This window comes from Passer montanus, unplaced genomic scaffold (assembly GCF_014805655.1).
Source record: "Passer montanus isolate IOZ18808 unplaced genomic scaffold, ASM1480565v1 scaffold10, whole genome shotgun sequence".
NCBI lineage: Eukaryota > Metazoa > Chordata > Aves > Passeriformes > Passeridae > Passer > Passer montanus.
In genome coordinates, this window is record NW_024356505.1 from 26,152,912 (window position 1) to 26,164,942 (window position 12,031).

Here is a 12,031-nt window from a genome sequence, read left to right on the forward strand (position 1 = left end):
CAGAAGTTCTTTTGTTTCTTTTTTTAATATCCATTTTAAGTGCTGAAACTCTTCACTGTGTAGCCCAGTAGCAGAATGTTCCAATTCATACAAAATACTGCAGGCAGTATCCTGTTTTTAAGCTTTCATTCCAACCTTTAGCAGAGTCTGGAATACTCCCAATGACTCCCTATTTTCTGCTACAACAAGTTTATGCTGTACAAGTCTGTCAGCACTTCCACTTCTCTGCTTCTATTGGCACGATCTCTTTCTGCACTGCTCCCTCAATAATAATAATTTAAAATTAATGTTTATATTAAATTTAAAAGTGCATTTTTTACACAATTCTCTGCTTTATTTGAGCTCATCCACATTATTTCCCAGGCCCTCGTCCTTTTGAGGTATTTCAAAATTAACCTTATTTTCTGTGTCTTTTCAGTGTTTCTGGTTGTATGTTCAGTAATGTTAGTGCTAATATGATTCTGGTAATGACATGTGCATTCCTCATTCCTCTGTATCCCATTAGAAAGGCTTTAGTGAAATATATGAAAAAAACATTTTATTATGGGAACTAAGTTGCAGAGAGGCTCTGGGATGATTTTGAAGGAAGGAAAAAAAATAGACCAAAAAATACTTGCCACTGGTTGAAATTTTTGGTTCTGGAACTCTGTGGGACACCTGCCAGGCTGGAGTTTGGTGCTGCTTCAGTGACAATTGGTTGACTATTTCTTTAATGTAGAATTTCCCAGGGTACCCCTCCTCTTGGAATTGCCCTGGTGGGAAGGTTGAATGGTACCAAGCACAGGCAGAGCTCAGAGGTTTGGTGCCGTGGTGATGTGAGCTCTCTGACCCTGGTTAGAATTGTGTGCCTGGGTCAAGGTTGGAGGTGGTTTAAATCAGTATTGGCAACATGTTGGAAATGTTGAATTCTCATACATGAGAATTCAGCCCTGCTTTCTAACTTCAGGGTATTGTTCTGTAATTTTGAAAGACTTGCCAGATGTTCCTGGAAGTTGCTTGTTACAGTAACTTCACAAACTCCAGAATCTCTTCCAACAGTTTAATGTGAAAAATAGGCAAAGTGTTCATTAATACATTAAGACTTCTGTATGCATATTGTCCTCATATGAACTCTACCTGTGGTACTCAAGGAGGTGAGAAAACACTGATTTGCACACTGTTGTTGGAGAGAGTTTCAAGTTGTAGGTAAAAGAACCCACATTCATTCAACAGAGAAAAATACTTGATCCTTTTCTGGGAAAAAAGATGGCTTAGTACAGATTGCCAGCAAGTGGGAGATTAGGTGATTTGAGGAAAGAGATAGGATTGTTTCTTTACATTCTCACAACCAGAGAAGAGTGTAGGATGGAGAGTTTCAGACTGATCATGTACCTTTTAATGAGAAGCTAGAAAGGATTAAATTTACATTCCAGGCTGATCTGGTTTAAAGAAAGCTCTGTGGTAAAATTTAGTGAACTGTCTCTTCTGGGAAGCTTGGGAGCCACAGCATTTTGTCCTCTGCAGTTCGGTTTTGTTTCTAGACACTGAGATCTCAGCTGCTGACTGAGGGTGTTTTCTTTCACGTGCCAATGCAGAGCAAGAGAGGCAGGCAGAGCGATTAAAGAGAAGGGACAACAGCAGCAGAAAAAAGAAGTGCAAAGGTAAAACATGAGCTGGGAAAAAGAAAGAATGGGATAAAAGAATGATCAAAAACAGCAGAGAAGATTAATTCCAGTATAGAAGAATACAGAAAAAGTGAGGTAAAAAGAGAAAAAAGAAATAATGGTAATCTAGTCAGAATACTGTGGGAAATAGTGTGAAGGGCTTTGCCTAAGCCCAGGTAGAAGTATTCTCAGCCTTTCCCTCACCCACCAAACAAATCATCTTGTCACAGGAGATCAGGTCAGTCAGGCAGGACCTGCCTTTCACAAACCTGTGCTGGCTGGGCCTGATCCCCTGGTTGTCCTGTACATGTGTGATGGCACGCAAGAGGATCTGCTCCATGACCTTCCCTGGCACCGAGGTCAGACTGGCAAGGCCTGATGCTGAGATCCTCCTTCCAGCCCTTCTTCTAGACAGGCATCACGTTTGCCATCTTGTAGTCAGCTGGGATCTTGAGATCCCAATCAGCCAGAGCTGCTGGAAAATGATTGAACGTGTCTCTGTGTGCACTTCCATCAGCTCCCTCAGTAGCCTTGGGTGGATTCCATCCAACCCACAAACTTCCAGTTGGCACAGGCTTCCCTTTCCCCATAGGAAATGATAAGTGCAGCCCACCAGGTGTGTCCCCTAGTGCTGAGACCATGCAACAAAGTGTGAGACAAAGTTTGTATGTGGCTTGCCCTGTCCCAGTAGGAGAGAATGGTGGTGCTTTGGGTATTTTCATATTAGCTAGTTAAGACAAAGTCAAATGACAGCAGAGTTTGCTGGCTGCTGCAAAATGCAAGATAAACATTATGCCCTGAGGAGCTACATGATTGTGGCCTAATGGTGTGGATTTGTGTGATTTAGGTGAATAATTCCTTACTGCAGATCCCAACAAGCAATCCTGTCATCCTGTGCACAGCTTCTTACTAGAACTTCTGCATCACACAGTGACCTCATCTACATTAACAGAGACTCTGTCAGTGTGTTCTGTGTTGGTTAAAGTTTCAGCTCAGTTCCCACAGGTTGCAGCCCATTGTTCAAGACCCAGTATGAGGAGAGGGGACAGAAGTTGTACAGCTGAAAGGGAATACTTAATTTTTCAACAGCAGGATAAACCTATCATGAAACAACACCTTAATATTTTAATGGGTGTTTAAAACTAGTAAAAGCTAAGACTGTACTGAAAGAGTAAATCCAGCTGTCTTCCTGGTCTGCTATTCCCAACACACCCTTGTTCATGCTGTTGGTCTTGCAGTAAACTGGTATAGCTGAAGAAACCCTCTATTTACAGCCTTGTCAGCTGGATCTGTTCCTGCCCGGTTTCCTAAATATTGCAGACAGTTTTACTACATAAAACTATGAAAATAGAGACTGGGAGTGAAGTAGTTGGCAAAAGCAGAGGCAGCTTCATTCCACAGCAGCATCCCTTGGCCCCTTGCAAGGCTGAAGGTGTTTGCTGAATTACAGACAAGGTGTGGGCAATAAGAGTGGTTTGAATGACACAAAAGATGGGAATTAGAAGGAAACCAGGGTAAAATAAATGCTTGGTAACTAGGTGTCAAAGTTTGGTAAGAGTTGTCTTGTAATATAAAATCTGGCCTTTTGGTATAAAGTATTTGAAAAGTACTTTAGAATTGGTAATTATTATCTGAGTTTCAAATAATGTGCATGGAGTAGACATGTTACAGGCAAGATGTTGCTGGTGCTCAGCATAAATGAGACTTGGGGATGGTGTCAGAAATTGCAGCTGGACAGTTGGACAATATTTGCAGTATGAAATCAAATGCTAAATAGGGTCTGTCTGTCTGTATACATATTTTCTTTAATGCAAAGCTGAAGTAAGAAGTTCCCATACTTCCATATAAACCACAGTATTACCCTGTCTAACCCTACAGTGCCTCGGGACTAGGATTGCTTTCTGACCAACAGAGACAGCTATTACTTCATCAACAGCACCAGCAATTTCAGCAATTACTAAGTACCCAGCAACTCACATCAGTAAGTGTTCCAGTTAATTATGATTTATTCCTCTGTTGTATTCTAAGGCATGGATAAACTCCTAAATTTAATATAAATAGTAGTAATGCATTTGACTTGATATTAAAGGCTTTGATAATATTTTAGTCTTTCAGTTGATTCAACCTTTTTGGATGATAGTAATTTAAAATGTTAGGATATTATTGGGCTCTGTGTATGGCTAGAATAACAATTCCCCAGTGCCTAGAGTTCCATTTTGTCCTGTGTGGACATGGAGGCTTGTCTGTCTCAGCTGTGAGCAGTAGAGCTTGGGAGCCTGTGTGGATTCTAACAGTACTGTAACCTGTCTGTGATTCCACTGGAACATAGCAAAAGACTTTCGGGTATCATCTCATGAGCTGCTTTTGCTCTGCTTGCAGTATTCATACAGGGCATTAGGTAACTGGTTTAACTATTTGTAATGTTAATTGTATAGTTTTAGTACAGTCTTCTCAGGTATGTTTGTTCTGACAGAGGCCTGATGAAGCCAGCAGGCTTAGCTGAACTTCTGCTGAGCTCCTGATTTCAGGAAGTCTGACAGGAACTTTTTCCCACAGTCTCATGGAACTTCATTAGTGTAACCTAAATTAGCTGGGATTAGTTTAAGGGTTGCACTGACTGAAGATCTGGATAAGCAGGGACCCAGGGAGGAGCTATTTTTCAGAAACTAATTTTATTTTTTCCTTCCTCCTCCCTCTCCCCATATTGCTCAAGGAACAGCATCAGGCCCTTTTGTATCAATTAGTACAGCAACAACATCACCATCACCAACACCATCAGTCTGAAGTACAGCAGTTGCAGATTACTGGAGGAGCACAGATACCCATAAACAACTTACTTTCAGGCACACAGGCCTCACCACTTAATGCAGCTGGCACCAATCCATTCCTTTCAATTCACGGAGATAATGCAGCTCAGAAGGTGACAGTAAGTATACTTCTCACCTCACTTCCCTGCAGTACCTCCAGGAGGTAACTAAAAGATAAGAAGCAGGCTATGTGCCTGTATTCACAAATCAAAGATGGTGGATTTTTTGTCTTTATTTTATTTTTCTTGAGCCTTGGACTGCACTTAAATGAAGCTCAGAAATGTGTGAACTTTCAGTCACACCAAACATGTCTGCTGCACACTGTTGTTCCCTGGGTCAGGACACCAATCCAGTGACCCTTGCCTTCCTGTTGTAATTACAACTACAGCCCCAGTGTTGTGTCCACTTTGTGGTGCATTATTCCTTTCACCACCTTACTGGTGAGTTGCCTTGGCCAGGCCTCAGGCCCTGTGGAGCTGTGGGGATTGGCTGGTGGCTTGAGAGGTGAGGAGCCCGTTGCTGGGAAGGTGGAATCTTCGTTAGCAGAATGTGCTAGGTGCACCTTGGTGCTGGCCTGGGAAAATGAGCCTGTGCACTGGGAGGCTGAGAGGCTCTTCTGCTTCATAGAGTCATAAAACCTTTCCTGGACAGATAAAGAAACAAGTCACATTTTTCTGGCAAAGGTGTTCCATTATCTTTCAGTATTTGCCCGTAATGTCCATCCCCAAGACAAGAATTCTTTCTCCAAGAAATCAGAGAACAAGCTTCATTCTTTAAGGGTCATACAATTAAAAATAAGATGAAGGAAGTAGCATATGAAACTTGGAAAAACAAAGGATGAACAGAGCAGGAAGACATAAAGTTTTAGCCTTCCTTGCAGAAGACAGCAAGTGGTAGTGGTAGAGAAGAAGGAGCAGCTTGTCTGCAAGAGCAGGTGGGGAGAGTTTGGGCTAAATATGAGTCCCCTCTCTGCTCCCCACTCCCAAATCCTCCAGTTACTTTAGGAGCACTGTGGTGGAGGACTCAGGCTGGGCTTCTGTGTAGCTCGGGCTACTTCCAGGTAGTACACGCCTCCAGACACAAACCACATAAATGATGAGTTCTCAAGATGATTTTTCCTGGAAACACCTCCCTTCCATTCAAAATCGTGAGCACTTACTTTTGTTCATCTTTGGGGTTTGGGCAGTTGTGATGTCAGAGCTGTGAATGGTCACTGACTGTCACAGCAAACGTGCTGGCACAGGGCTTGCCTCCATTCAGAAATGTTCACAGTTTGTTCTCACATGTTTAAAACTGATCTCGCTCATTTTCCAAAAATTAGTAGTGAATGGGATTGAGATCCTATATTTTGTGTAAATCCAAGCAAAATATTCTTTGTGATGTTATTTTGATTATTTTAAATGGCCATTACTGGGTCTGTACAATGCAGTGTATTTTTACAAATATGCCATTACAGTTTTTATGTTAACAGGTAGCTATAAATAATTCCAAGAGACAAGTTGCAAGGATTGTTGAACTGTTTTTAACAAATTCTCTGTTTGCCGGAGTTCAACTGTTTTAATCTCATTTGCAGTTGAAACAGGTTTTCAGACATTAATCTCAGAACATCTTTTGAACAAAAGCCCTTACCAAAAATTTCTTTTGAAATTGATTTTATATTTTTTTAAGGCTGGAATCGAGACAAGTTGCAAGGATTGTTGAGCTGTTTTTAACAAATTCTCTATTTGCCAGAGTTCAACTGTTTTAATCTCATTTGCAGTTGAAGCAGGTTTTCAGACATTTCTGAATGCTCAGTGAATGAGATGAGATTTTTGCTCAGTCCTGTTCAATACTTGCATGAAATGTATTTGTAGCAATATATGAAAAAAAGAATTGTGATGGGGCAAATTAGAAATTGTATTTGTTCTGATGGAGAAGTGTAGATTTCAGCCCTCTCCAGTGGGCAAATGTAGCAGAGGTCACCTGGTGTTTCTCTTGACCTTCTTGCAGTTTCAGAGAGACCCACAGGCAGAAACAGCCACTCCTGTTGGAAGGAAAGTGGGAGAGTTGGTGTTTTCTAAAGCTGCCTCTCATGACCTTAGCATTAGTTGCTTCAGTACAGCACTGCTCCTTCAGTTCTTTCCTTTTCCACTTTTCATTCTGCAGTACGTGGTTATTTTTTGCAATGCAGCAGTTACTATTTAGATGGCTCTAGTGAATGTACCTCAGTTGCTTTGTCATCTTTATGAACTGAATTTGACTTAGCTCTGTATGTTATAATCTGATTTTTAGAAGTATTTTCTCTTACACAGAGGCTCAATGATAAAACTGGACCAGTTGCGTCAGAGAAGAGTTGACATTTGAATGACACTTGAGCCCTGCACGTCCTGCTGTTCTAGCACTTCATGTGGCTGCAAACCCTGGGTTCCCTTTCTGCAGATTGAAAAAGAGCAACAAGGAACTCTTACTGCATAGCAAGAGGTTAAATTTTCATAAGGATATTTTTGGTAGGCTTTCATTTCCTTTCTTGTTGCACTAAAATGGATATACTTTTTAATGTCTCAGACTGTGAAGTAGATAAAACTCTACAAATCATAATTATTTTGTCACTATGATGGTACTAAGTACAAATTCAACCACGGAAGAACATACACTTTACTCTTCAGTCCTGATCTCACAGATGTAAAGGCTATAAACTGTTTGCAGTGATGCATTGCTTTGGTTTCAGAGCAGTAGTTTTAACAGCCCAACCCCAGCCCATCTGAACTGCTGCTGCAGTTAGAATGGATCCTTTTAGACTGAGCTTGTCATGGCAGCTGGGACTTGCTGTTCATAATTTCTTTTTTTACACAACTGTTTTGGAAGCTGACTCATAAGGGAATTGACTTCTGAACTTTTTATTCCTTTAAATTCCTATTGTTGTACAGTTGGAGTTTTTCTTGAATAAGAATTATGGTATGGAATCCAAAGTTTATTAATTTTGGTGTAGGTTTTAGAGTTCTGAGGTTTTTAAAGGAACCAGTTTGGTTCCAGTGACAAAGTTTTCTTACCAGATGAGAAGGCCACACTGGAAGAAGTTTGTGTAGTGTTTGGCCTAAACCAAGTGCCTGTTGCTACCTCCATTTTGTTGAGATGGCTGCAAACAGCTGATCATGCACTAGATGTGTCCTTGTTAGCAGCGGGAATACTCTGTCTTGCACCAGCAGCCTTGTTCTGCCTTTCCTAGAGGTGTTTATGCCACTGTAGAGAGCTCAGGCAGATTGTTACCTGGGTCACTTTTCACTAATAAATTACCAAAAAAGTGAGTTACCATTTCCCACTAAAATTTCCCAGTGGGTGAAACGGGTGAACTTGTGTTACAACACTTGGGGCAGTTGCTGATCTCGTGGTGAGTCTATGCAGGGTGGTGAAGGACAGTTTAAATGGGGGTAATGACCACTAATCAAGAGTGAGGTGGGAATTATTAGCAGAAAAGACCCAGCTGTAATTAGACCTCCACTGTGTACTTATTTGGAAGAACATGTTAATTCTGCAATATGTTTCTTAGTTAAACATTGCACAGTTCTTACCTCATTTCTGTAAATAAAGTTTTGTGAATCTGTTTTGTATTGTGAAGAATTCATAAGAAAACATTGATATTTTGATTTGTAATATTTCTAATTAGTAGATTTAATTGAAAAAGTAAAAAATAATTTATTTTTATATGTTCTGGGGAATTTTTAAAAAAATGTCACAAATCACTTTTGTAGATACTTTACAAAAGTAAACCAGTGGTTTATTTTACTTACTCGCCCCACTGGTGGATATTCTGTAACAATTTGTACAAAAGGTAAGATGGAAATGTGCTGTTATTTTGACTAGATGTAAAATTCCAAGTGTATGAAAAGATATGTACAAAGCTTTTGTTAATAAACTTTAATAATGTTTATCATTGTATATGACTTGTGTGAATGTGAGTCTTGTAGAAGAAAGGAATGTTTCTGTTAATGTCACAGGAGAGGAAGGGTTTGATTTTCACACCACTACTAAATTTTATTACAAAAAGTTTCCAAAAACTATTTTTCATCTACATTTTTGCTTTGAAGTGACAGTGATGTAGCTGAAAAACTGTCCAGGAGTATTTCTGCTTACTGGACAGAAATGGCTGTTGCAGCCCTGGGGCTGATGTCAGACTTTGCTTTCACCCTTCAGAGGGGAATGGCTGACAGGAGCAGCCGCTGCTGCCCCGCGGCTCCCGCTTGTTCTGCTGTAACTCGGGGCCATCTCAGTGGGAAGGGGACGGTTCCTCACCTGCTCTCTGCCTGGCTGAGGGGAGGAGGGGAGGAGGTTCACGCGCCTTCAGCATTTCTGCTGCTGAAGCCTGTGCAGGGCCAGAGCTCGGGAGCTGTCAGTGTTCTGGCCAGGGCTGAGGAGGGAGACTGCAGAGCACCACAGCAGGCGGGCCCAGAGTTACACTGGGTACTGCCAGGCCTGGGGAGGAGGGGGAAGAAGAGCCCAATCTGCCCCTGCTCCCAGCACAAGGCCTCTAGGGAATCCTGAGTGCCACTTCTCCTGGAGCCATGGACTGCTGATTTATTCATCGACCTAAACCAAAGCCAAAAATGCTTAGGCAATATAAATCACCTTGCTCCAATTGCAGCATACCATAGGAATCAGTAAAATTGCTACATCCCGCCTTTCCTTGTGTATTTCTCCTATTGGAGGGATGGCCTAAACTCTGGTACCTGTCTCCTGTTAAGAGAACTGTGAAAGGGGCAAAGTTAGAAACATTGTCAAAAGAGATTGGTGCCAGGAGCCCAGGATAGCAATGGCTGGTTTACAGTACCCCCGTCCTGGTGCACCAACAGCAAGGAAATAATGAAAAGGACAGTTCTGACAGCCAAACAAAAATTCAATTCACCAGCTCTTCAAAGAAAGAGACCACATCAAAGCCAAGTTCACATGAGGGCCAGATGCAGTCAAAACCAACCTTGTTTCAATGACTTTTGCGGTCCCGACATGAAAGATGATGGTCTGTGGCTGACTTGGCACCAGTTCAGTAAAGCCCACAGTGCTGTCCCTGTGGAATGCCTTGGATGACAGAGCAGCCCAGGCCCTCCCCAGGTCCCTGGCAGCCAAGCTGCTGAGCTCTCCACGTGTGCTGGGAACTGTCCTGGGCTCAGTGTCACGAAAGCAAGCACAGACTAAAGGTGCTGCATTCAGAAGATTTTTTACTGAAACCCCACTTTACTCACAACAATGACAACAAATGTTATGGCTTACAGAACCCAACTAATTCTGGACAGCCTACATCTGAAATCCTGCTTTTCTCAGTTTTATCCATTCAAGCTGTGTTAGCAGGAGCAGTTCATTCAGCAGTAGCACTGCTTTGACATTTAGACTGACCAGTTTTCTGATGCTTTCTGTTTTTCATAAGCTGCAGTAAAATCTTACTGTTGGGTCTGCCTAAAGGAGAACTCTTCACCATTCCTGTTTTCAGGCCCCATCATCTCACAAAGGGCTCACATTGCAAAATCTTTCCTGAAACATCTCTTTTTTTTTTTAATTAGTTCAAACACTGAGAAGTATAAAGTTGAGAGTAATACAGTCCAAACATCTACATTTACAAAAGGACACTGCAGCAGAGCATCTGCTGGTCTTTCCTCTAGAACTAAACAGCCTAAGTGAGAGCACTTCACAGCACCCCAGTCACATTCTACTTGTGTTTGGTTGGCACTGGACTTTATCCTCAGCATGGTAAGGGAATATTGCCCACCCTGTCTCATCTGCTCCAAACAACTCCTTTCCATAGTGTTCTGCCCATGCCGTCAGCAGAGATGAACAAAGACATTCCAGGTGGGCTCAGACCCACTTTGGGCACATTCAGGTGCAAGTCAGAGTGTAGAACCTACAGCACAGACTGTCTCTAGGACTGAAACAACATTACAGGGCAAAAGCACTGCTGAGCTACAGCTCAAAACTGCCCAGGAAAGAAAATGTATTTTGCTAGTAGGTAAATAACATTACTTAAAGGAAATTGGCTAGATTCTGTGCTAGAACAGAAGGTGGAAGAAAACAAGCTCTGGTGGTGGGTAACAGACCCATGAGAAAACAAAGCCTGGCTACACTCTTCCATTTCTCTGGTGAGCGTCATGTCTGACCTCAGTCACCATGACTGATAAACAGGCTGTGTCATCATCCACAAAACACCTGGCAGCCCAGAGAGGACCCTGAGAGGCTCTGAAGGGCTTGGACTCTCAGCCAGGCCTCCTTCCTCCCTACTGCCAAACACCAAAGCCAAAGCTAGGCGTGGGCCAACTCCCTTGGCCCTTGAGGAACTGAACATGAACATTCAGTGGAGCACCCTGGACGAAGCCTTCGCTGCCCCGCTCCGTGAGGGACGGCTCCCAGCTGGGGATCTGAGCCTCTGGTTGCAGAGCTCAGATCCACTGGAATGGGGCACTGCTGCACATTCCCCATCCCAGACCTTCAGTTCCAAAGGACCCACCAGTGCTACACGCAAAACCTTCCCAGTTCTCCATGCTGAGACAGCTGGGCCTGTCACCAATCCCCCGTGCAGTGCCACTGTGCAAGAGGCCAATGCATTTCTCTTACACAGCCAGCCTGCCTCTGCTTTCAGGTAGGTTCAGTCTTCAGGCAGTAAGGATGCAATCCCTCAATTCCCTTCCATCCAGGCATAAGCAGCTCCTGTGATGAGACACATCCACCCCTTCAGGTATTCAACCCAAGTGTGTGGCATGTTCAACCTTTGCCCATCCTTAACCCTCTTCCTTCAGGTAAACTGGATTTGTCAGAGCATTGTTTTAAGTTCCTGGGTGGGAATGGTCTTACAAACAAACAAAAGTTCTTACCAGTCAGCAGTGCTTGTTCTTCCTTTGGCCCCTGTGCAGAAAGGCTGTGGTGCAGGGAAGCAGAAGGGGTTGGGAGGCAGCGTGTGACCATTGCCCCACACCCTGGGGATGTGGGCAGGCTCGAGCAGGCACTCACCTCCAGTGTCAGGAGTCCTCCCAAGTCCTTGTTACAGTTGCCACTGGATTTTTTTGCCCTGACACCTAACTAAGCCGTTTCTCACTCCAAACTGGGCCCGTTGTTATTCTTCACAGCCACAGCAGATTTGTTCCATATGGATCACACAACTGCAAAGCTCTCTTTTACATATCTGGAAGATTTTTCTCTCCCTCTAGTCTAGAGCAAATACCAACAATGCCTTGCTAGCAAACCAGACAATGCAAGCACTGGATCATTGTCTCTGCTCTCTTCTGGATGCTCTACATCTCACAGTGTGATTCACTGAACCAGGCACACCATCCCAGGTAAAGTCTTGTAAATCCAGAGTGGAAAAGAAAGATGATTCTCTCCTCCTCACAGGCTAAACTCTTCCCTTGCTTGCCTTCCCTTGTAGAAACTGCAGAAATATTCCCATTGCAATTCTATTTTTTTCATGAACAGTACATCTCCATTTTGCTCATATTCTACCCCAGCTCCACCCATTAATTTTCACCAATTCACTTCACCATTTTAGCAGCTTTTCTTTGCAGCCATTTCAACTACCTTGCTTTACATTTAGTCATCTCATTGAGTGTTCTGGATGACCAAAAGCTT

The 12,031-nt window shown here is 42.8% G+C and overlaps 1 protein-coding gene across 6 annotated transcripts in view; it reads left to right on the forward strand.

The window, feature by feature from the left end:
* Nucleotides 1-8,365, forward strand: part of MLLT10 (MLLT10 histone lysine methyltransferase DOT1L cofactor) — a 121,950-nt gene extending 113,585 nt beyond the window's left edge. For 4 of the 6 annotated variants that reach the window (XM_039704709.1, XM_039704684.1, XM_039704692.1 and 1 more), the window contains 3 exons: nucleotides 3,522-3,624; nucleotides 4,357-4,569; nucleotides 6,725-8,365. In XM_039704709.1, the coding sequence (XP_039560643.1) occupies nucleotides 3,522-3,624; nucleotides 4,357-4,569; nucleotides 6,725-6,793 (385 nt within the window). In that variant the 3' untranslated portion in view covers nucleotides 6,794-8,365. The remainder of the gene's footprint in view (nucleotides 1-3,521; nucleotides 3,625-4,356; nucleotides 4,570-6,724) is intronic. The other 2 variants (XM_039704702.1, XM_039704713.1) reach the window with 2 other exon arrangements.
* Nucleotides 8,366-12,031: the final 3,666 nt, after the last annotated feature.